Source organism: Sodiomyces alkalinus (assembly GCF_003711515.1).
Source record: "Sodiomyces alkalinus F11 unplaced genomic scaffold SODALscaffold_16, whole genome shotgun sequence".
In the NCBI taxonomy this organism is placed as follows: domain Eukaryota; kingdom Fungi; phylum Ascomycota; class Sordariomycetes; order Glomerellales; family Plectosphaerellaceae; genus Sodiomyces; species Sodiomyces alkalinus.
In genome coordinates this window covers 412,304-434,806 of record NW_021167094.1, presented here as the reverse complement: position 1 = coordinate 434,806, position 22,503 = coordinate 412,304, and the positions used below count along the sequence as shown (strand labels likewise).

At 54.2% G+C, this 22,503-nt stretch overlaps 8 protein-coding genes and 1 non-coding gene across 9 annotated transcripts; 3 read left to right on the top strand and 6 right to left on the bottom strand.

Moving 5' to 3' along the window:
- Positions 1-4: 4 nt before the first annotated feature.
- Positions 5-853, bottom strand: SODALDRAFT_318217 (hypothetical protein; the record flags this gene model as incomplete). The annotated part of the gene is made up of 2 exons (XM_028609376.1): positions 542-853; positions 5-457 (listed from the first exon to the last, which is right to left on the bottom strand). Coding segments are annotated over exons 1-2 (507 nt in total), but the record flags the coding sequence as incomplete, so codon positions are not given.
- Positions 854-2,086: 1,233 nt separating this feature from the next.
- On the top strand, positions 2,087-4,299 carry SODALDRAFT_285992 (hypothetical protein; the record flags this gene model as incomplete). The annotated part of the gene is made up of 2 exons (XM_028608512.1): positions 2,087-2,888; positions 3,344-4,299. 2 exons carry the CDS (start codon positions 2,087-2,089, stop codon positions 4,297-4,299), a joined length of 1,758 nt encoding a protein of 585 aa, XP_028462546.1.
- Positions 4,300-4,990: 691 nt separating this feature from the next.
- Positions 4,991-6,561, bottom strand: SODALDRAFT_364248 (hypothetical protein; the record flags this gene model as incomplete). Its single annotated transcript, XM_028614628.1, has 3 exons — positions 4,991-5,168; positions 5,342-5,463; positions 6,271-6,561. The coding sequence occupies 3 exons, from the start codon at positions 6,559-6,561 to the stop codon at positions 4,991-4,993; spliced, it is 591 nt and encodes a 196-aa protein (XP_028462545.1).
- SODALDRAFT_353713 (hypothetical protein) lies at positions 6,046-11,469 on the top strand (the record flags this gene model as incomplete). The annotated part of the gene is made up of 3 exons (XM_028613660.1): positions 6,046-6,549; positions 6,649-7,254; positions 7,303-11,469. The coding sequence occupies exons 1-3, from the start codon at positions 6,508-6,510 to the stop codon at positions 11,467-11,469; spliced, it is 4,815 nt and encodes a 1,604-aa protein (XP_028462544.1). The 5' UTR covers positions 6,046-6,507.
- Positions 11,470-11,562: 93 nt separating this feature from the next.
- Positions 11,563-12,270, top strand: SODALDRAFT_84185 (hypothetical protein). The gene has a single exon (XM_028615738.1). It carries the CDS (start codon positions 11,706-11,708, stop codon positions 12,099-12,101), a length of 396 nt encoding a protein of 131 aa, XP_028462543.1. The 5' UTR covers positions 11,563-11,705; the 3' UTR covers positions 12,102-12,270.
- Positions 12,271-12,827: 557 nt separating this feature from the next.
- On the bottom strand, positions 12,828-14,727 carry SODALDRAFT_321398 (hypothetical protein; the record flags this gene model as incomplete). The annotated part of the gene is made up of 3 exons (XM_028609617.1): positions 12,828-14,276; positions 14,347-14,537; positions 14,625-14,727. 3 exons carry the CDS (start codon positions 14,725-14,727, stop codon positions 12,828-12,830), a joined length of 1,743 nt encoding a protein of 580 aa, XP_028462542.1.
- Positions 14,728-17,049: 2,322 nt separating this feature from the next.
- SODALDRAFT_329607 (hypothetical protein) lies at positions 17,050-18,285 on the bottom strand. The gene has a single exon (XM_028610993.1). The coding sequence runs from the start codon at positions 18,014-18,016 to the stop codon at positions 17,459-17,461; it is 558 nt and encodes a 185-aa protein (XP_028462541.1). The 5' UTR covers positions 18,017-18,285; the 3' UTR covers positions 17,050-17,458.
- A 1,519-nt stretch (positions 18,286-19,804) lies between these two features.
- SODALDRAFT_t215 lies at positions 19,805-19,875 on the bottom strand. The gene has a single exon. It is a non-coding gene; the product is annotated as a tRNA-Gly (tRNA).
- A 181-nt stretch (positions 19,876-20,056) lies between these two features.
- SODALDRAFT_382308 (D-arabinitol 2-dehydrogenase) lies at positions 20,057-22,266 on the bottom strand. The gene is made up of 3 exons (XM_028615220.1): positions 21,408-22,266; positions 20,936-21,314; positions 20,057-20,769 (listed from the first exon to the last, which is right to left on the bottom strand). Exons 1-3 carry the CDS (start codon positions 21,829-21,831, stop codon positions 20,472-20,474), a joined length of 1,101 nt encoding a protein of 366 aa, XP_028462540.1. The 5' UTR covers positions 21,832-22,266; the 3' UTR covers positions 20,057-20,471.
- Between the last annotated feature and the right edge of the window lie 237 nt (positions 22,267-22,503).

Genomic DNA, 22,503 nt, shown 5'->3' with positions numbered 1-22,503 from the left:
GAGTCGCAGATGCGTGGGAGGTAGGAGGGCCTGAACAAGAAGACAGGAGCGTGGAGGTTAGAAAACGAAAGAGAAAACCGGCCACTCAGGTAATCACAAGACCCCAACGTGGCAGGAAACATGAATAGGAGAAGCCAACCTTGTCTGGTGTTTGTGGGCAGTTGTGAGGGTTGTGAGGGTTGTGAGGGTGGTGAGGGTGGTGAGGGTGGAAGAATTGCCGTGCGACTGGGGCAAGCTAGATTGAAAGAAGGGCTCGCGTGTTCCGAGAAAGTCGTAAACGGGAGTGAGCTGTTCGCATGCCTGACATTGAGGTGAAGAAATAATAGGGCATACCGCAAGGTAATGCGCAAGGCCGAAGAATGGTGTGAGGAGCAAAGAGTAGAGGCGGTTCGTGGGAGAAAGTTGCGGAGGGATTCGACAGGGCCGGGTCTTGGGGAGGTTCCAGCTCCTTTGGTCGCTGCTTTGTGGCAGACGAGTCCGCGCCCACCATCAATCGCCATTCCTGGTTAAGAGGTACAAGCTATAATGGCAATGTACGTACCATTAACCACGAAGTACTTAGCTCCGCACAGTCCGCGAATATGTACTTCGTACATGCATTCAGCAGGTATTCTGCGGGGCTGGTATCGTTGGTTCGGAGTACTCCGTCGACAATGTAGGCCAGGTTCGAGTAAACTACAGGTACAGGTACCTTAGTTTTGTGCATAGTCTGTACTAGAGACTTGTCAAGCACACTCATTGGAGAAAAGACGGTATTAACTCGCTCACAGCCAGCTGAGCTCTTCCGTACCGCTTCGAGAGCCATCTGCATTTGTTTTGGAGGTAGTACCTCGGCGGGGTAGCTTGATTTAACGTTCGACTCTTGAAAGGAACTTCATCATAACGCTTATGTGTGTGCCTTATTTGTATGAATTCTTTCCCAAGATGGCCTGCTTGGGAAGCCTTTGATCTACACTGGGTAACATTGCGGTGATGTGATGTCAAGGGTTAATGAAGTTGGTCCACGAAGAGAGAAGAAAGACACCATCTCGAAGTCAATTGAGCCGTTATGACTCAATGAGTGCACGTATCCAATTATTCAATTTATCAAAGCAGTAAATGCAATCAATTGAGACTCGTTTGCCTCCCCTATCTCTTTAAAGAGTCCTAAAATGACTGTAGCCCCTCTCCCTCCCGGAGCTTAGATAATACGGACCGGTGACCCTTGCCGCCCCCTAATCGCACATTCAAGCATATTGTCATGGAATTGTTCCGCTGTCATTAGCAATCAAAGGTCTAAACATCATCCCGCAACACGAACAGGACGTCTTGCTTGTGGTTCTTGCTCTTTTGGCCGCCAATACATCTGTTTGTTAGCTTTTCTACCCATCTGGATGTACTCATCTCGAACAAAAAGGTATGCTGGGCGTTCGCCTTCTCCTCCATTCTGGCTGCCCAACCATGCCGTGGTCTATGAGCCATCCTGGCCTCTTCCTACCTACGATGTCCGCAGGGGTCGTGGGATTTGTGACCTGCACCTTACCCTGCTCCCCTTCGATTGGAATACAGAGATGCATATCCAGCGGAGCGGCCTGGGGATCACAGTCGGACTCGGAGCTTCTTTTTACTTGGTAACCGGCTGCTAACTGCTCGCCAGTCTGGATCATCTCGTCACCTCAGCGAAGCCATCGATATATTTTCGTCTCCTCGTGCCCTCGAACTTCAGGACGGTATATCTCTGCCTCATTTCGGATACGTCAACTTTGTTTTGCAAAGGGAGACTTCGTTTCTCCTTCCTTCGTTTGGCCCTGTTCGAGCTTGGTGGGGAGTGGATAGACTTGGCGATACCACTGAAATCATTCGGAAGAAGATGATGGGTACGACCCTCTTCCTGCCGACGTGTCTTCTCCGAGCAGTCCCTTGCTTCTCGTTGGTTGCTGCTCTCCCTACAGGCTTAGCCACTACCCTACATTTCAAAGTAGGGTAATAGCTAGGACTAAGGGATGGCGTTGCCCTCTTGGTCAGCCTTGTAGTACGCCCGTAAGCTCACTCGCTGATTTTTTTCTTCTTTTTTCATCCAACATTAGGTCCTGAACACGATAGAAGTATGTCACCGGAAGCCCTGTCTTCACTGTTCCAGCACCGCCCCATCCGACCGTTACCCAAGCGGAGGCTCCGAGAACGACTGTCCCCCGAGGCTGCGGATTCGATCGAGTACCCGCCTTCAAATCAGAACTCGAGCCCGTTATTTCTGTATCCTGGAGTCATTCGCGAGGAGCCTTCGCCGACGTTGGGCAAGAATTATACAGTGGTTCGAGACTCCGGATACGAGGATGGTCCCGGGGGCAGCGCGGAGGGCGGAGAGAGCGACGAGGATGAGTCGAAACGATTTTCCAACAGCAAGGTTGTGCGCCGATCACATCCCGAGATCCTGAACCGAGCCGCCGCCTCTGCCTCTGCCTCTGCCTCTGCCTCTGCCGCCGCCACTGGCCAAGGTCCCAAACCCGGTCAATCCAAGAACCACACGCCGCAGCCGCCACCTTCTACAGCGTCGTCGGCCGATGGCTACGACTCGTTCGAGAACACGAATAACAAGAAGAAGCGCAAGATACCGACGGCGGGCGACTCGTCCTTAAATGGCACTCACTCCCTGGCAGAGGGTAACTCTATTGGCGTATCGGGGAGCACTCCTCCCTCGAACGATGCTGACTTGTCCGGCATGGCCTCCCCTTCCTATTATGGAACGGGTACCTTCGTTTCGAACAGCCAGGGCATTTCTGGACCGGGAAGAGGGAGGTTCGGCCGGTCCAGGAACGGGCGGAGCCCCTTGAGAGCTCTGTCCGACGCTGCCAACAGCTGGGTCGGGCGAGGAGTCAAGCCCCGGCCTCCTCAGTGGCCGGGTAGCCCAAGTAAGTCCCCACAAGTCGTTATTGCTTTCTGCTTGCCGTCTTCTGTCTGCTCTTTTGAACATACCATGCCGGGTATTTCTGTTACTGTGACGATCACTTGGTGTGATGCGAGTCGTAGCCTTTTCTGCTTTTCCTTTCCAGAAGCCATTCGCAGCAGGAGTATTCGTGCAGACAGCAACGGGCCTGCTCCACGATGTTTCCCTTGCATAAAGGTTTTCTTTTCATTTCCGTGCCGCTTTCTTTTGCTTTTGCTTTTGCTTTTGCGTTTGCTTTTGTTTTTCCTTTCTTTCTCCTCGTCTTTTTCTGTTCTTTTTCCTTGTCCTCCTTTTCTTCATGCAGCAAAGGGCACTATCATGGCATTTGCCGTCGTCAGCAGATTCATGCTTATCCTTCCACATCACACTCACTCCAAGCATACGATAGCTCTATTGCTAACCTGATATTTGTTCTCCAAGACGAGAGTTCAGGGATTATATCCAGCGCTATTGCCAAGGCCGAGAAGTTGTCGGGCAGTGCTGGCCAGGAAAACGTCAGTTTGCTGCATCAACCCCCGTCCCACACGGCCAAGCCAAGGCCGACATCAGCCCAGTTCACCTTTACATGCGATTCCCAAGTCCCTGGTACGCAGTGGCCTGGTACGGACCCGGGTGTACACTCATTGCTATCGCTCTCTGGGTACGCGGGGATGAGCAAAAGTAAGCACGCATCGATGGCAACGCAGACGGGAGTCGATCCGGCCGGAGTGTCCGGTGGAAGCAGCAGGGTGCTTCCGAATCCCAGGGCATCGGGAAAGAAGAAGAAAAATCGGCGCCGCGGGGAGAAAGAGCTCCAAATGGCGGCGGCGCGACGGCGCCAGGAGGCATACGAGAAACTGACTAATCATGCGCCGCGGCCGGAGGATGTCTGGATTTGTGAATTCTGCGAATACGAAAGAATTTTTGGCGTCCCCCCCTACGCGCTTATTCGGCAATACGAGCTCAAGGACCAGAAAGTCCGACGACAGGAGGAGGAGAGGAAGCGATTGTTGGAGAAGGCCAAGGCCAAGAGCAGGAAGGCTAAAAAGGCTCCCAAGTCGCCGCCCAAGTCGACGCAAGACTCGCACTCCGCCGCACATGCACATTCGCACAACATGGATTCCACCAGCGCTGGCCAGTCCAACACCACGGACGAAGAATACCCGCATCCTCCGGAGGACGATTTCGATAACTACTCTCTAGAAGATCCCCCTATGCTTCTTTCTGATGATCCGGGTCCGGACGATGTTGGCCCTGAACGCGACGTCAAGGAAGCCGGGAAGTCTGAGGGCGAACGAGATCGAGACCGAACGGGGCCCGATTTAAAACATCACCAATACCCTCCCTCCGGCGATCCACTTCGACACACAACAACCACGGGCGGTGTCGCAACTTGACACTTCGTGTAGCCTGGACAGCAGGCCTTGATTTGTGTCGGGTGCGAGGGTCACCGTCAAGAGCCGCCGTCATTCTTTTCCGCTCTTTGCTCATTTTTTCTCTTTTGTTTTCCTTTCTCTTCCCCCTCCATTTTCTCTACCTCGGTCCTGATCGGCCCGCGATTTGTTGTCATGGTCATGGTCATCGTCCACCTTTGGCCACTGCTTCTCCGGTACTTTCTCTACCTTGGTAATAATTTTTTTTACACCCCTCTTCAGCGAATCTTTTGCTCGGAAACAGAACGACGGGTCCGGAAAAGATGACTGGGTATATGCCAAAATGATTCTCGTCTCGCTTTCGGCGAGAATTCGACCCATATTTACAGCGACACGCATTTACCAAACAAAACAGCCACAAAGATATAATCATTGTTAATCAACAAGACCCGCGGGGTCGGGCCATTCTCTGGCAGCGGGTCACCTTTTGGCATCTCTGGCAAGGGAGAGCAATGGGCGGGACTTGTTGTTCATTGGGCAACAGCTACCTCTCATCTCAAAACGGCGAGGATCTCGTTTGGCAAGCGGCGAAGAAGCTCCCGGCGTTGTCCTTTTTCTTCTTTCCGACTTTTCCGTTCCATTGTCAAGGCGTGGCCTCGTACGAAGCGCATTGATGACACGGGCACTGTGACGGACTGGACAGCATTGGCAGGGGTCAACCGGCTGATTCATATTTGTTGGATGGTGTTGGATACGGGACAGGCGAGACCATGAGGTTGACCTGGCTTGGCTTTCGCTGCTGGACAGATTTAGTACATGGAACCGTGTGGCGACCACGAGCCTTCGCCTGACGAAAGTCTCTTTTTCTGGTAGCAGCCATTGCTCGGTACGTGCTGGCACACGAGTTGTGCTTAAAATAACAATCCACTCCCCTACCTGAAGGCAATCCGCCCTCCGTACTCCGTACTCCGCACTCTGTACTCCGTAGACTTTCGTGCTATGGGCTAGCTTCGCAGCCTTTTGTTCTCCAAATGGTATAATATGTTACCGCACATGGGACACCTACTTCGTACTGGCTCTCGGTGCTAGAGGCAATGACGTAAAGTAGTGAGCCGGACAGAAACCAGCGTTATCCTTGGGGGCTACTGCAGGGCTACCTACTGTAGGGGACGAGGCAGCTACTGGACGCTAGAGCTTGAGTATGGTGAGAAGGCACACCCCACATCATTGTTGTAATCAGACCAGGTCAGCGTTGACGTTGGAGAATTAAATAAGGAAGAAGAAAAAAAGAAAAAAGGAAAAAGGAGGATTAATATAGAAGGGGTACGATCCCTTAGATTTCCCTCGAGTCCCTTAAAATCTCCTAAAGCGACGTGACGTGGCTCAGCACCAATTGTCATTCGTGTGGGGGGCCCGTCTGTTTTAGTCAGGTAGGTATCCATACTCCAAGGCGTCCGACGTGGAGGTATCGTTTGTTTCTTACTGTGTCTCTGATTTCGGCAAATCAACGAGACGAGGGAGCTGGATGTGGGGCTCATATGAACTTTGCCAGCTGACATCCGCGATTCATGCAGCACACCCACCCGCGAGGTACAAAGTATTGAGTAAGTACCTGGTACGGAGTACCTCGAACAAAAATCAACCCAATCCGACGAGCTAGGAGGTACCTATAGGTAGCTGGTTACCTTACTGAACGCGGTCATTCGCTTGGTATTCCCAAATTCCCTACACTCCTCCTACCTCCACGTTCCCAATCCCATTTCCCCCAAAAAAACTCTCTATGGGAAAACCTGATCTCGTCATTCACTTTTCACTCGCGTTTTCGTTTCCGTCCCTAAATCCAAATCCATCCTTCCTATTTCCTTTCTTCTTTCAACGGTCGCTCGTCAGCCCACCTTTTCCAGGAAACAAAAGTCTTCAATACCTACGACATAAGCCACGTTCGTTCCTTTCTACGGATTAATTCCCATAATCTACAACTACTACCTTACTCACCTTTTCGCCTGTCCAATACGGAACTGCAACTACATCGTCATCAACATCAACATTGTCATCGTCGTCGTTATCAGCGTCATGCCGGGACTCGCGTCTTTGCCTCGGTTGTAATTCGTCTCGTCCAGTGCAGAAGAGCCGCTTCGACGGGCCGCGAACACGACATTGGAGGCTTTGATTTGGGTACACGGATTCAAGGCTCTTTAATTGGGAACAAATCTCCAGGAACGGAACGTCGTCATGTTTGGGAGCACGAGAAGGAAGAAGCGGCAACCAGCTCAGGTATGCCGTCATTGACACTTTGGGCCCTCGCCCCGTTGGGCAAAAAGAAGAAGAAAAAAGAAGAAAATCGCAATGATGGCTAATCTTACTACCGCACAGCCGTTGACTGCTGCTACCGTGAACGCGAGTGCTGCGACGGCTGCTGCCGCTGCCTTTGGACGTCGCGATTCCATGTCGTCCCTTTCATCCGCCGCAGCAGCCGCCGCCCTACGTTCCAGACCGATAACACCAACCAATGTCGCCGATGTCCAGACCAGGAGGACCATGAGGAGAAGCGCCTCCGTGTCGTCCCAACACAGCTACCCCGACACCAGGCCCGCCGACCTACACCGATCACCCAGCCAGAGCTCCATGTCCGGCCGCACCTTTCGCTCGCCTTCGCCCTCTCCTCACAGGACCTCTTCGCCCGCTACTCCCGTCGCCCCCGACGCGCCGCCCGTACCTTCAATCCCCGACAACATGCGTACCGCCTCTGCTGCCGCGGGCACTCGTCGTAAGGCGCCGCCTCCGAACTTGCATACACAGCCTTTCCACGTCGCCAGCCAGAAATCAAACAATGGCGAAGGGGGGGCGACTGGAGGAGGAGGAGGAGGTTCGTGGTTTGGCGCTGCTAGCGAAGGCGATCTGGCCAACGTGAGAAGATCGAACGCGGCCCTGCAACAAGCCCAGCAGCAACTGCCAGCAGCGGAATCCCGCTCCGGAGCCGTAAGCCCAACCTCTCCTATCAACTTCTCCTACCCCCGAGGTACGCAGGTCGGAACACCACCGCCTGCGTCACCCGTCGTCGCCGAGAGAAATCCGTCAGTAACACAAGACCAGCAATCCGTTTCCTCCCGTCGGAGCAACTCGGTCGCCTCGCGCCAATCCTCGTCCTCGGCTGCCCCGGATCAGGGTCTGGTGTACGACCCGAATTCCAGAAGAATGGTGCCCAGGCCAGACTTGCGGGCGATGGAGATGTCCGTCCGCGCCGCCTCGGAAAAGCCGGTCAAAAGACATAAGAGCCAATCGAGTCTATCACGGAGCGGATCGCATCTTTCGAAAGGGACCGTGGCCAGGACATCAGGAACCCTCGTCGAACCTGCAACACCGCCGTCGAATCAACCACTCCCCTCGTCCTCTGCCGAGCCGCAGGATTCATCTCGGCCACATCCCCCTTCGCTTGAGAACGGCAGCGTATCGGCACCTAAGGCCCCTGCTGAAGAAAAGCCAATAAACGGGGAAGCAAGGCCGCAAGAAACACAACCTAACCACCTGTCATCGTCCGGCCCAACGGCCTCGTCGCAGCCAGCCCCGATAAGCCACAAACAGGACCCTGAGCCACTATCTCACGCGGAGAAGCCCCCTTGCGCTGTCCCTGTCCAGGTCGAAGAACCGACTACGTCCAAGGGGAATCTGAATCTGGAAGAAAAGGAGGTCGAGGAGGGGCACGTAACACCATCAGCTCCACTAGCACCTGCCGGTGTCGTTTCTGCTTCCGAAGCCGTTGATTCGGTCCCAGTGAAATCGTCTCCTCCCCTGGCCCGAGTAGCCTCAGTTGATCGCCGCTGTGCCAGACCCGGCTCCATCAGCCCCGTTCGAAACGCTCGTTTTTCGTTGACGAACGACCAGCTCGTGGTGAAACACGAGCCTCCTCCGAGATCTGTGTCACCCCGGAAATCCGCCATGAAGAACTCAACGAGCCCCTCCCGAGGCGCCTCTCCGTCAGACGAGGGCTCCGAGATGAGCGCGGACGTGGCAAACAGATTCGAAGATCAGCCCATGTCACGCAAAAAGAGCGTCCGAGTCAGCTTCAACGACGAGAATACTCAAATAATTGGTGAAGAGGGCTCGGAGACACGTGCCGATCATTCTCCCGTGGCCCGCAGTCCGCAACAAGCGAATCGGTGGTCCTGGACCAGCAGCAGGCCCAGGACGATGGATGCCAACGCGGTCCCAATCCTCGACGATGACGAGATCATGAAGCCCCGACCAGCGCTGCCGTCGTTTGGAAGCATAAGGGACAAGAAGCATCGGGACACAGGGGAGGAGCGTCCTCTTGTGCGACCTCATGCTCCAGGACACTCGTCCCCGGGCTCTGGCTCGGGGATGACAACGATGCTTCATCCTTCTTCCGATCATGAGGATGTAGAAGAACCCACCGGCCAATCCAGCGACTATAACATCGGCTCGGTCTTGCAACAGGAGCATGTGTCGTCGAGGAGGAACGAACCCAGCCAGTCCAAGTGCCAAGATCCGTTGCCGCCCGTTGTCACGTCGCTCGAGGGCAACGGATACTACTCCGCCAGCTCTACGGAAGACGAATTGGATAGCGAGTCGCAAGACGAATCCGAGCCAGGCATCGAAAACCATGCGGCCCAAGTACCTGCCTTAACGCCCATTCAGGAAGTTCCCCACGAATCCAACCTGACGTCTTTGCCGGAGCAGGGCAAAAAGGATGCAGATTTGTCGAGAGATGTGCATGGCCCCCGCGGATCAGCGAAACCGTCGCTTCAACCCATCGTCCATCATGGACACGAAGGCCGGCAACAATCACGCCCGAGCATTCCCTCTATTGCAATCATCGAGCCCAGTCCTGGAGTAGTAGCGGCAGCAGAGGGGTCTGACGGGGACGAGACCAAACATCGGGACCCAGCCGGCTATTTCGAAGTACCCGGCAGCTTTCCCCAAGACGACGCACAGAGGAATGCCTCGAACCCGAACACGAACGCGAAGGCGCCCAACGGCATTCATCCAGGACCCAATCAACCAAACCATGTCGTTGCCTCCAACACGGGGCCTCACGTCTCATTCGCAACCATCACGAAGAAGGCTGACCCGGACTCCGACTCCGACTCCGACTCCGAACACAACTCGTCGAACGACAGTATATATAGTGATGCCTACGAAGATCTCTCGGATGTCGATGAGGGAGGTTTCATGTCACTGGATGCCATCGTGACTACGCCAGTCTCATCAGAGAAGGTCTCTCGGAAGCTCTTTGAAGAAGCGCTCGCAATATCCCCGTCCAACAAAGAGGCGCCTAGAGACGAAATAGCTTCCGCAAGATCGGAGCTTCTACCCAAATCCCCAGGGCCTCGCACTCCTGTCCCCGAGCCTTTGGAAACCCCGACGACTGATGAGGATTGGGAAAAGGCCAAGGCGTATTGGAGGAGCTTGTCAAGCGAAAAGCGCAAGCAGCTTGAACAGGAGGCGCTGGGCGATGCGCTGGGGGATCCGGCATCTCAAGCAGATCACAAGGCAGTTGACCAAGCGAGGACAAGGGCCACTGAAAAGGAAGGAGACCAGGGGTCCGTGTCCGGGACACAGCAGCAGACCGAACGCAAGCCGGCGGCAGTTGGCCCTCGACGGATGTACCAGATTGCTCCTGGGACGAAAGTACCCGATAGTCCCGACGAACCGCCATCGCACATGCGCAAGACTTTACGGGCTGCTGTCGAGTTACAAGAGCAAACGAATGGCCACGCCGGTGGTGGGCTCAGGACGTCGATGAGAGGCGAGGCCGGGGCGAAAAAGGCTTCGACAGCGAAAGCGCCACGGCCTGTGAGCGTCCCGCAGGCTCCGGTGTCTCGCGACACATCCATCAAGCACAAGAGACAAATTTCACTTGACACCCCGGCTTCGAGCGCCGCCTTGGCCGCCGGCACGGGGGCCGCCATGCGGCCTTCCCTGCGCCGTCGGGGGTCGGATTCGAGCGAAAGCAGTTTCAAACGTGCGCGGGCCCAACGTCAACGGCAGGGTCTTGGCTTTCGCCGATCCATGCGGACGGCGTCCCCCGAGCGAGGTGTCGACGCGCAGAGGAGCTCTCGGTTCAGCCTCCGCTCCATATCTCCACCGGCCTCGCCACCACCTGGCGCGGGTGGGCATCGGATGGGCATGCGTTCGACCTTGCGCGGCGACGCGAGCGACGAGAGCGGACATCGCATGCGGGTTCCCACCTTCGGTCGGCGGTCAGGCAAGAAAGCGGCCGAGAAGCACAAGAAGAGCAGGTTCGACGATTCCAGCGACGAGGAGGACGTGGTGCGGCGTTCATCAACCGCTTTCCGCAGCCGATTTGACGTCGATTCGAGCGACGACGAAGGAGGCGTGCGCCCACGAGCGGCGTCGGGAACCATGCCCAAGAGTCTGCGCCACAGGGCCTCGACGGCCCGAGCGACGCGGAATGGCAAGGGAACTACCGCGCCCGAGGACCTCCTTCACAGCAGTGACGACGAAGAAGACGTAACAATCCCTCGGAGGACCGCTAGCGGCAGGACTCTGAGGTCGCAGACGGATCGGCACGCCCCCAAACACAAGCGGTCTGGACGGGGAGAGCTTGCGGTGGGAGTGGCTGCGGCTTCGGCTTCGGCTTCGCCCCTAGCAGCAGGCGGCGCGGAGCAGGACGCCCCGCCACCGCACCGGGGGAGCGGCTTCTTCTCGGTCCTGCGGCGGAGGAAAGACGGCTCGTCCGGCAAGATCTCTCGGCCGGAACCCCGGGAAAGCGCGGCGCGGCAAGATACCAAGCTCGAGCGCAGCGCCGACGAGATCTCGAACCTGCGCCACGGCGGGTCGCTCCGGCTGCAGAAGAACCGCGGGGCCAACAACTGGCCGCTCCTCGACGACGTCGCGGAAGAGAAGCGCCCTGCGACGGCTGGGGCGGAAGTGCCCGCTGCTGCTCCTGCTCCTGCTGCTGCTGCTGCTGCTGCTGCTGATGCGGCCGCGAAAGAGTCGCCGCGGTCTATCTTTTCGAAACGGCGCAGCGCGAGCCACGGGATACTCGGGTTGGGGCTGGGGCACCACCACCATCATCGTCATCATGAACAACGACCACCGCGGGAGCAGGATACCGGGACGCCGGACTTGGACGACCAGTCGCAGGCGGACGGATCGGTGAGGAAGAAGAAATTTGGGAAACTGAGGAAGATGTTCGGCTTGAACGATTAGGGAGGGCGGTCAAGTCCTTTATCGTCCATCTTATCACAGCTTCAGCTCGTGAGGCTCGACAGGAGAGGAAAGCGAGGGGGGAGGATCCGCACATATTGGAGCAAACATATCACGGTAATCTATTACGAGCATGGACAGCAGCTCGGTCTTTCTTTTGCGTCATCTACAATGGTTAAGAGGGGGTAGAGTCGAAATAGGGATAGGGAGAACCCGTTGGCGGGTTTCCGGTGTTCAAAATGTCCAGCAAAGCGTGTCCAGGTACAGGGAGTGTTCCCAACAGCTACGATTCCCCAACGATAACCACATTATTTATTTTTGTTTATATTTATTCTATATTTTATTTACTTTTTAACTTTCTGGTTTTATCTACCCGTGTCTTTGAATACTTGTCCATTTTGAGCATTTGTTTCGATTATGAATATGGCCGGCCTCTTGGCTGGGAAAGGTCTGTCGTGGCTGGGAGGTATAGGCGGCGTATTATTACTGAGTACATGGATCGGGAGTTGGTCACCTGGTCCCTTAATACTACCTACCCCCTTAAATACCTTACTGTCGGCTCACTAGAGCCAGGAGGTCTGCTTGTCGGTCGCGAAATAAAGAGGTACATAACTATACCGCGAGATACATGCTGATCAATCACGAGGATCATGCGCGGGATATAGTGCATAGGGATAGAAAACCCCCCTTCCCTCCTGCCTTTCCAGAACTTTTCTCCCCCCGTTCCCCTTTCCCCTTCCCCTCCATAATACCAGCGACCCCCACGCGGGGTCTACCGCTTAGCACAAAAATGGACGAAGATACACGTGTAGAAGGAATGGGAAATGGGGCTGCGTGACCTGCATTATACACTATGTATCCTACAGATATGCCGAGCATTCCTCCCTGTTTCATCTTCTTCCAGCCTCCTCGGTTTCCCTTAGCGTTAGGATCGTGTCTGTTCCGTTCTTTGACCCTGGTCGTCTCTCGGCCATGCAAAGGAGGAGGAACGTGATGGTCATGCGCAAAACGGAAGGAAAGGTCCTGGCTATTGCATCGCTGTTTGCCGTCAAATGTACATGGATAAGCGGGCTGTTACAGAATCATTCCACGACTCCACATCCTGATGCACCTCTCCTCAAAGATACGCGGGGGTTTTTTTTTTTTACTCTGGCCCGTCTTCTCCTCGTGGACCAGTCAGCCCTGAAAAAAAAAATTACCCCCAAACTCCGGTCCCCATGCATGGTGTCCCAAAATATTGGAGATGATTACATGGGAGTGTTAATGTGCCTTGCGGAACTTGCCAAACTTGCTTTCAGCAAATGCGCGTTGAGTGATATACAGCTAGTTACACCTAGATAATTAAGCCCTATGAAAGAAGCTCAGGGCCTCGATCGATGTTGGTTCAGTTGATTAAACCCCTTCCGTCGCCCCTTGTCCCCTAGTCGCTCCTTCTCGCGCTCAAGGAGCAAGGTGAGCTGACTCCTGGACCGGGCCATCGGGACGGAAGGGGTGGGGCTTGGCATCGTCGGCCTGAACAGCGATGTTGTTGACGTGTTTCTGGTCAAGTGCGGTGACCCCGGTGCGTCCCCGTCGAATGCGCCCAGGGCTTCGAGAACACGAGCGTCGGGTTCGTCTGTGAGCTTGGATACCTGCCCTGTGGCTGCCACGTTGGATGTCGCGGCGGTGGCGTTCGATAGTAGGCCATGGGAAGTAGTGCGCCCCAAGTTCGGCTTCCGTGGTCCTGAATGCTCTGCGTGGGATGACGCCCTCTCCATTTTTGGTGCCACCATGTGATGTGAGGCCTGCCCTCGCGGGGCGGATGTAGAAATCTGTTCCGCGATCCCGCCGTCACTCCCCGTCTTCATTTTGTCCTCGGATCCGTTCACTTCTGTCCGGCTTTCTCGGGAGATATCGGAAGGCGGTGCTGGCAGCTGGCAGTCTTCTCGCTGTGGCCGATCATCAAGCGGAGGGGGTAGCAGCTGCTTTTTCTGTTGTTTCTCATGTCGATTTGCCTTTTGGCCTCTCAACAATGGGGACGCCGGTGAAGGCCTCACATCGGGCCGCTTCCCAAGAGCTTTCGCACTTAGTGGCGGCGTACCGTCGGCGTGGGAGTCCGGGGTGGTGCGCGCCGACGTTATCTCCGTGTTCGAGGTCAAACTCTCTTGTTGGCTCCCGGAGAAACGTGATCCAGCTGATGAACCACCTTTAGAGGCGTGCTCGGAACTTCCAGCCGAGGATTGTGAGCTGTGTCGCCGAGAGAGATGGGGTCTTCGTTTCGTCGTAGAGGTCGAGACTACGAACTTCTTCGTGGGACCTGGTCTCTTTTTTATTGACTTGTCTGATAAACTCGGCATCGTGGTAGTGGAGGACGATGATCGCAGCGGCCCTTCTCTGACGCTCGCCTCGGTGGTTCCCGATGAATGTCGATTCACGCTCGGCTTAGGCTCCCTGACATCTTCCTCGTGATTATGCTCGCCCTCGACCTGGCCCTCGACCTCGTCCTCATCTTCGTCGTCGTCGTCGTCCTCCTCTTCCTCTGGTTCTTGTTCTGCCCCTTCTTTCTTTTCTTCCTTTCGGCTCGGCATCGTCTCGGTTTCTTCCCCTTCTGACTCGGGTGGTGACACGAAGCGAGCGGTTGGACGAGGACCCGACTTCGAGTTTCCCCTAGGCTTCTTGAGGATCGGGTGAGGGGGAGGTGGCCGGGACGAAGAAGCAGAGAGCTCCCTTAGCGTGGGCTGCTCTGACGGCTTGCTGGGAGGCTCGGGGACATGTGGCAGCAATCTGTCCAGACCATCGTCAAGCAGATATTGCCTGGCGCTGTGAGGGTCCTGTTTCTAGTGTTAGTCGGGGCGATGGAGACACTATGAAAGAGAGAGAGAGTAGAGAGAGTTAACGTACGACAGGGGGCTCATAACGATTCGGGGAGCCCTTGAGGGGTACAAAAGACGGGCCGTACGAGATGCGCTGCCAGATGGCTGCAATGACTTCGGCTTTGAGGTGGCGCCTGTCGCTGCCCCAGACGTGCCACCAGAAATTCTCCAACCGCCGGGCGGTCGGATCGTACAGTTGCCTGTTCGTTATTGTATATACTGTTTTATGTTGGCGAAGAAGTCAGCGGCTAGTTGCGGGTCTAAAAACAGGCGAGGACAGTTAAGAAGCGAGTCTGGGGAACCCACCTCGCCAAAAAGTCTTGATGACTTCGGGGGGGAGCTGAGAGAGGTTGGCCACCTGGCGATAGATGCGCTTGTCGTCCTCGACGATACCTTTCGGCAAATCCATCGCGGCTGGGAAGTTGAGTTGAAGGTAAGTTGGACAGTAGACAGGGGTGACAGAGGCCAAATTCAAAGCTCCTCTCCTCTACCAAAAGTACTCTGGTGGGGACACTGCCAGAATATGGTTTAAGTCGCAACCGATGGAGCAGAGGAGACAGGAACTGGTCGAACGGCCACCGGGGAAGAAGAAAGGGTGAAATGGGTGGTTGGAGAGGGTGCGTGTTGAGGTTTATCGGCGCCAATGTGAGAAGCCCATTGTGGTCCAAGAAGGCGGAGCGAGCTTTTGTGGTCGACGGAAGAGACAGGCGATAAGGACGTCTCGAAATGGGGAAGGAAAGTAGAGATCCGAAATCTAGGAACTATGGTTGAAAGCGGGAGCCGAGAAACCAAACCATGGCAAACTGAGGGTGAGACCGCGAGTCCTAGGAAAAGAAAATGGCATATGTCGAGGATGAGGTTGGGTTAAGATCAGAGAGAAAAGGGGAAGGGACAAAAAGAAACGGCTAAGATAAAAAAGACAAAAGAGCCCTCTCGAAGGTCTGGTAGAAGAGTCGACAGGAGGGTGAGTGAGATGGCGAGTCGGAATACCGAGGTGGTCGGGTTTAGGGTCCAGACTCCAGAGGATATGTCAGTGATAGACCAGTCGGCTCGTGTCCAGAGAACCAGAACCAAACCACCACCAAAACCCAAAACCAGAACCAGCCCTTCCGATTTGAGATCTTTTAAGATGGCTGTCTCAGATCATCCAGATCTGTGGTCGTTGGGTAGAGAAGGCCCCCTTGGTTTGGGCTTGGTCAGTGACCGGTCATAAGGTCAGATGGTAAAGAAGAGGTTTGCTAAGTCAAGGGGGAGGGGGAAAGCGAAAGTGAAAGCGACAGCCAGGAAAAGAAAACACGGGGGCGGATGCCCGTGAAGTATCTACAACGTAATTACACCGTACCTGCGACTCCCCATGCCTCGGGGCCCTTACCCCTAATGACCGGAAATTAGTACTTACCTGGACGTACGACGTCCCCCCAAGCTACTTCGTGCCTTTGGTTTCCGTACTTTGGAGGGTGGTTGGTTGGGAAAGGTACTTGTTAGTGGCAATGTGGCAATATACATTGAATGAATAGGTACTCCCGTCCGTAATTTTCGAGGAATGAGTCAACTCGACTGGCCTAGCCTTTTAACCTTTTGGTTTCGTCTTCTCCACGACTGGGAAAGGGAAAATACAGGAAAATAAACAAGAGTAGACGGTGATACACTGTGTTTTTTTGCGTGTGGCAAAACTGGAGGCGGATAAGAATAGGTGTACGTGTACGACGACGGGAGCGGAAAAGATAGCATGTGGGTGCGTAGGGTAGTCGAGATCTGCCCATCATCGTGATGTCAGGTCAGGTACCAACAGGGTAGCTTCAACAGCCTTGGTACCTGCCTGGTACGTACTTTTTTACTCGCAAATTACCGTCAAACGATTCCCTATACACGTAGTGCGCACGCATCCAGGCCACGAAACGCCCAGGCACAGCCGCACAGGTACCCCCGCCAAGACTAAGCCGGTACCTACCCACCTAGGTAATATCCCAAGGTACAGAGAAGGAAGGTACTTCGTAATCAGAGTACCACAACGAACAGACAATACCGTACAGAGACACAACCTGGTAGAAACTACCGACATTTCTTTCTTTTAGGCCGACACATGGCAATAAATACATAGAAGGGCACGAGGTAAACATACTTATAATTGAGCCCGGTTATTCGGGGGAAAACGGTGAAGTGGGAGAACTTCCTAGCAAAGACATGCGTGTCCCGTCTTTCAGACATTTCCTCGCTTCTTCCGTTTCGCCATATATGTAGAAAAGTGATTGATTCCTCGGTTGACAGCTGCTTTCGTCCTGTCTGCATCCCCCCCTTCTCTTAACCGTTCTCTGCGTGGACTCGTGGACTCTCTTAACCCGCACATCGACAACGAATCATTATAACTTCCCAAGTAATGATTATTATTACTGAGTACATACGGATATTTCTCTTTTCTTCATGATTACCCTTCTAAGGCCAGTTCACCGCCGCGAAGGGCAGCAAAAAAGGGGGTGGGGCTCGATCTTCTTCCTCTTGCTGCTAGGGCTAGCTCTGTAGTGTACACGTGTAGAAGAGATGGTCAGGCCCCCCACGAAAACTCCCAGCGCGGTGCGAAGCCAGTGTTCTAGAACAAATCTGGTAGTGTCTTGCGACGGGGCTTTCCGATATTCAACTACGAAGTATAGAGTACCATTCCCTGACACTTTATCCTTATCCTAATCTCATTATTACGGATATAATTATTTTAATATCCTGACTCTGTTCTTTGCTCCCTCTTTTTCCTTCGGTTTTCTTCTTTCTTTTTCCACCTACGCTAAACCGGGTCTATTCCTCGGCCAGCGAATCCCCGTTTCGCGGACACATCTATCGCACACAAGCGCTGTCCCCTGCTAGCAGCTGATCCCCTTAACGGGGAGACTAAGCACTGGCCCACTAGTCGTGTGACCACGAGATTGAGGTCACGGGCATCCGCCGACATTCTTGAACTCGACTCATTCCCTCTGTTTTCAATTTTTTTTTTTTTTTTTCGTTTTTCTTTTTGGTATCCCGTGCTGTATTTCATCGACGCATGCATAGTCAACTAACAAAAGTTTCGACCATACAAAAGCGGATGATTCTTATAGCAGCAGGCCACCCACTTTCGATCCGCTTCACCATTGCCCCCCCGGCCCCCGGATTCAATAGGGCCATAACCCCCCCGAAATGCAGATACCGTTACATATATTTCCTGGCTCCCGGGTACACGGCTCTTCCGGGAGGTCGTCGGCGGGTTCGAAACAGTCAAACCACCATTGGTCGCAAGGTTGCTCCTCGTTTGGATTGCATCTCTCTATATTCTCCAGGGGTATGCAGATGCCAGTCAAGCTGGGGTCGGGAGGATACGAATCCGTACGGGTGTCGATAATACACGTCGTTTCTTCGGGGCACCCGTCGGTGGAGTCCGGCCGGCACCTCAGGTAGCGGATAGGATCCACCGGGGGCCCGGGCGGAGGAGGAGGATCCCCTGGGCGGATCCGCAATGGCGTGACCCGCATGCAGTGCAATTCGCAGTGTGGCAGGTACTCGACGCAGGCCGACCATGTCGGGACGCAAAGTTCATTAGCCGGGCACGACGCCTCGATTTGGGGGCCACAGGGTCCCCGCGTCGGCATCGGATCCCAGTCACCAGTTGCCGTTGGCTGCGAAAGGGCCACGGCCGAGATGGTCGCGATGGTGGCGGCGATAGCGAGCTTCATGGCCAATGTAACAGGATGCTCTTTTCCTCTTGATAGAGGAGGCAGGACTCGGCGGTGATCTGAGGGCTTGTCTGGATCGGAATGCCAGCAAATTCAGGTCTGCGATCAAAGATTGATACAGAAGATATGAATTCAACGCTTTGCGTAGTGGTAGATAGGGCTGGTATTTATACCCGTGCGGGAGCCATCAGTAATCACTTCCCGGACAACGGTATGCAAGGCTTCGAACATCAACGTTGTATTCCAATATAAACGTCCGAAGTGTCCCCCCTTCAGGTCCTTCGGTATTGAACCTTCCGTGTAATACTACCCTAGATAGGACGGACATTTTGTCTCCTCTATCAGCAGGACGCAGTTTATAAGTCAACCTCCAATTAAAGGGGCGGGTAAGACGCCACGCAGAGCTCTTTAAGAGACTTCATCCTCCCAGAACAGAAGGGGTGGAACTGGCATAAACAGCCGGGCAAACAAGCTCCGGCTATTTGTCATTCGGGGCGGGGTTTAAGCATTGGCAGAGGCGCGGCGCAGCTGCGTCAATATGGATGGATGCGCAATCCCCCATTTACAACTGCCCAGAGTGCTTCTGATGTGTCGAGAATCGGGGTTTCCATTCTTCGCACAAGGCCCTATGGATATTCGTAGTGAACGGGGTGCGAGCTCGAACCAGTGGTTCGCGAGCCGTTCTAAGAATAGAGTCTTGTGAGCCGGGCATGTTCAGTGGCCTAACAAAAGAACAGAAGCACTATGCATGCAAATTATTGTGTAGAGTGCTTCAGTGTTTTTTCGTCTCTGACTGTATTAGAGATGCTGCCTTTAGACAGCGAGCCTGAGAGACGTACAGGTCAGAGCATAGCCTGTTGAACAGACTGTAGTTTTTAAGCGCGACCATTCCGGAAGCGGATAACCGGCCTATGACAATACAATACTCATCATTTATTCCTTCGTAACTAAGGTACCTTAGGTAATTAAACCCTGCCCCAGATCGACGGGACATTCAACAGAGCTTTGTCTCACCTGTGGTCTCGTCTCATATATTGGACCCGGCGATTTTCCTACACAGGCTTACTCGGTACGAAGCATAACATGGAATCTGTACTAAGAAAAACTGAAGCTTTTGTCCTCGTGACCCTTTTAAGCTCTGTCAACAGTCGACTCGGGCCGAAAGATTTGACCATCGGCCCACGTCTTTAATCAGACGAAAGGCGTCATCCGCATTCCTTGACCGAACTGCAGTCAGCTCGAGAGAGGAATGTATTCTTAACAATAATTACTCTGTACCGACATAAGAAAAAAGAGAACGTACGGTGTGCTCAGCAGTCCATACCAAGCAACCCGTTCAGGAAATCGCTACTTTTCCCAACCTCACCGAGAGGAACACAAACTAATAAACTAGGTGATAATACGCCATACAGACACTAGTAATAAACACGACTTTCATTTTGTTCGCAAAGCCACCATTTTCCCCGTGTCGCGTCAGTCGGGCACGTGCACTTACCAGCACTTTTACTCTTCCGAGCAATCTCGCATTGAACGGTGATAAGACGCGACCGTCATCGCGCCAGCTGGTCATATGAAGGAAGTACTTATGCCGAACTTCACTGGTTGCAGCCACAGCCAGATGAACGAAACTGATCACCTCGTTTTAGAAGATTAAAAAATCTTTTGTCAGAAAAGAAGTAGCAGCTAATAATCATTTTGAGCATGTTTCCTTCCTTTCGATCTATGCAGCAGCAATGATGGATGGATGGGGTTTGTTTATGAATAAGTAATACTTAAAAAAAGAAACCCTGCGTGAACTGGGAATCGAACCCAGGGCTCCCCGATGGCAACGGAGAATTTTACCACTAAACCATTCACGCTAATGAGGGTTGGTATGCTTGCGATAGCCCACTACTTGACATCCAGCGCAAGTGAGATTCCAGTTCTAGGATTTTGACCTGTTATCTCATTCTGGGTTGAGCCTTGTGTATTTTATGATAGCAACCCATGCGAGCAGAGGCGTTCAAAGCGTAGCTTCGCCGCCTCTCAGCTTTGTTTTACCCGTAAGCATCGGCCCGGGCCGGGCATGGGATGAAAATTGAAAGCTGAATGGAAGCCGGGGTTCTGTCCCCAGAATGCAGGCTGGAGACTTGAAAGAAACCCAGGGGGAAAAAAGGATTCAAGAAAAAGCTGGACGTTGCTATTCGGGATCGGCCAAGAGCCAACGGCAGGCATGACCTGCTCTGTGCCGCGCCCGACTTTTTGATTATTACTAGTCATTAATCTACCCGTATGGTATGCCAACGTGGGCCGTGCATAAAAACTCCGCCTGTCAAAGAATAGAAAACCCGTTAAAACAGAAAGAGACTCGTAGTTTTGTCTTTTGGCTCCCCATGCAGAGAGTACAACAGAAAATGCGGGATGATTTCCCAAACTGCCCCCATCTGGCGATCTGGCGATCTGCTGTGGCCCTGTTTTAGGTAACGGTGTAACCACCGTCGACACGCAGATCCGCGCCAGTGACATACTGAGAAGCGTCCGAAAGCAGGAACGTGACCGGTCCCATGAGGTCCTTCGGCTGTCCCATCTTGCCCTGGGGAATGAGAGAGGTCCACTTCTGCTTGAGGTCTGGGTTATCATCGAGGATCTTCTGGGTCAGGGCCGTGAGCATGTAACCCGGGGAGATGCAGTTCACGCGGATGCCGCAGTGGGCCCACTCGACGGCGAGGGAGGCGGCGAGATGACGGACGCCGGCCTTTGCTGCGTTGTAAGGTCTGCAGAGTAGGGAGGTTAGCCTTTGTCGGTCATATTCTCCAAGAGAGGCCAAGTGGCACTAGTTGACGACGTATATAGAGAGAGAGAGAGAGAGAGAGTTTGTGTGTGTGTGTGTGTGTGTGTGTGTGTGTGTGAGGGAAGGGGGGTAGGGGGAGAATGACGTACGCCTGAGGCTGGGGAATGTTGACGATGGCGCCCGACATGGAGCCGATGAAGACCATGTTGCCTTGGGCCTTGCGGTCTATGAGGTGCTTGGCGACGCCGATGGCGAAGAGATAGGTCCCGTCGACGTTAACGGACCAGAGCTTGCGCATGCGTTCGATGGGATAGTGGATGGCGTCGAAGTTCTCGGTAAACCCGGCCGAGGTGACGAGGTTGTCGATACGGCCATGCTTGGCGATGACATTGGCGATACAGGCGTCGACGGATTCCGGGTCCGAGACGTCGGCGTGGTGGGCCGTTACGCGGGGGAGCTTGTCGGCTTCGGGATTCTCCTTGCGGAAGGCTTCAATGATGTTTTTCGCCTGGCTCTCCGCCTCTTCCACTGTTTTGTGTTAGATGGTTAATCGAGTTTGCCATGGGTGGACAGGAGGAAGCGGAAGAGGGGGAGAGGGGGACAGAAAAAGGTAAAACGTACAGTTCAGGTCGACAATGGCCAGGTCCCCCCCCGAATAAGCCACACCCTGTCCCATGACGAGACCCAGACCACGGGCGCCGCCGGTCACAACGGTGACAGTATCTTCCAGGGAGAAAGAAGCGAGGGTAGGCTTGGCGAAGCCGCCGCCATGGCCCCGAACCGGCTTGCTGCTCGGAAGCTCGTGGTCTTCGGGGTACTCGACCGTGACGTCGGGATCGGTTCGGGAGTAAGAACCGGGTTTGTCGAGGCGAGGAACACCGCTACGGAGGCCTCGGACCTGGTGCTGCGGAGAGCGGTGGGCGTGATGTGTTTGAGCGGCGGACAAGATGGGGATGACGGCGGAGGGAGTGAGAGTGCGAGTGGAAACGGCAGCTTTGGATCGTGATGCGCCGGCAGCGATGCGGGTGCTGAGGGGACGGAACATTGTGTGATTGAGTGGGGTGGTGAGCCACGTCACCGACCAGCTGAGGGTGTTGCGGTCGGCCTGCGAGAAGACGAAAAGTCGGGTACTTCTCTGTATCCCTCGCTCTATCAATGCGCACGCAAAGTCAAGCCGAGAACTCCGAGGGACCCCGCCGTCCTGGCGTGGGAAGAGATGTCCGGACGTAAGAGGCGTGGTACGAAGTAGGAGGCGAGTCGCAAGTTTTCTAGAGTCTTTTGGGGTCGGATTGGTGTTGGTAGAGGAGTGGAGGGGTAGATGGACGAGGAAGAAGAAAAGGCGAGGTGTTGGGGGACACGCGTAATGTATGCACCTTGACTGGTTTAGTAAGGGATTGGGTCTTATGTCTTATTCAGGGAAGAGAGCTGCGGGGAGATTTATGGAGAGAGTAAAATGAATTGGAACTAATAGTTACGGACACTTCACGATGTTTTCAGGAGAGACGGAAGGGGGGGCGGCTTTATTGTCGAGGAGGGAGGGGGTGAAAAAACGCCCAGAGTTACGACCCATCGTACTCTCCTTTTCCCCCATCCATCCTGGCGAACTCGAGCTGACGAGTGCTCCCCTCAGACTACTCAGACTACAACGTATTTGCCAAGTAGGTGTGTAATCGAAATCACTTTGCATGCGTCCAGGCCATGGGCTATTCACAAGGGA

Bases quoted from the DNA above. Each gene is read 5' to 3' on its own strand.
- SODALDRAFT_84185 (XM_028615738.1), top strand. From the start codon at position 11,706: ATGTCCAGCAAAGCGTGTCCAGGTACAGGGAGTGTTCCCAACAGCTAC.
- SODALDRAFT_382308 (XM_028615220.1), bottom strand. From the start codon at position 21,831: ATGTTCCGTCCCCTCAGCACCCGCATCGCTGCCGGCGCATCACGATCC. The intron at 21,315-21,407 runs GTACGTTTTACC...AACACAAAACAG, and splicing joins GGCCATTGTCGACCTGAACT to TGGAAGAGGCGGAGAGCCAG. The intron at 20,770-20,935 runs GTACGTCATTCT...CCTACTCTGCAG, and splicing joins AACATTCCCCAGCCTCAGGC to ACCTTACAACGCAGCAAAGG.
- SODALDRAFT_329607 (XM_028610993.1), bottom strand. From the start codon at position 18,016: ATGAAGCTCGCTATCGCCGCCACCATCGCGACCATCTCGGCCGTGGCC.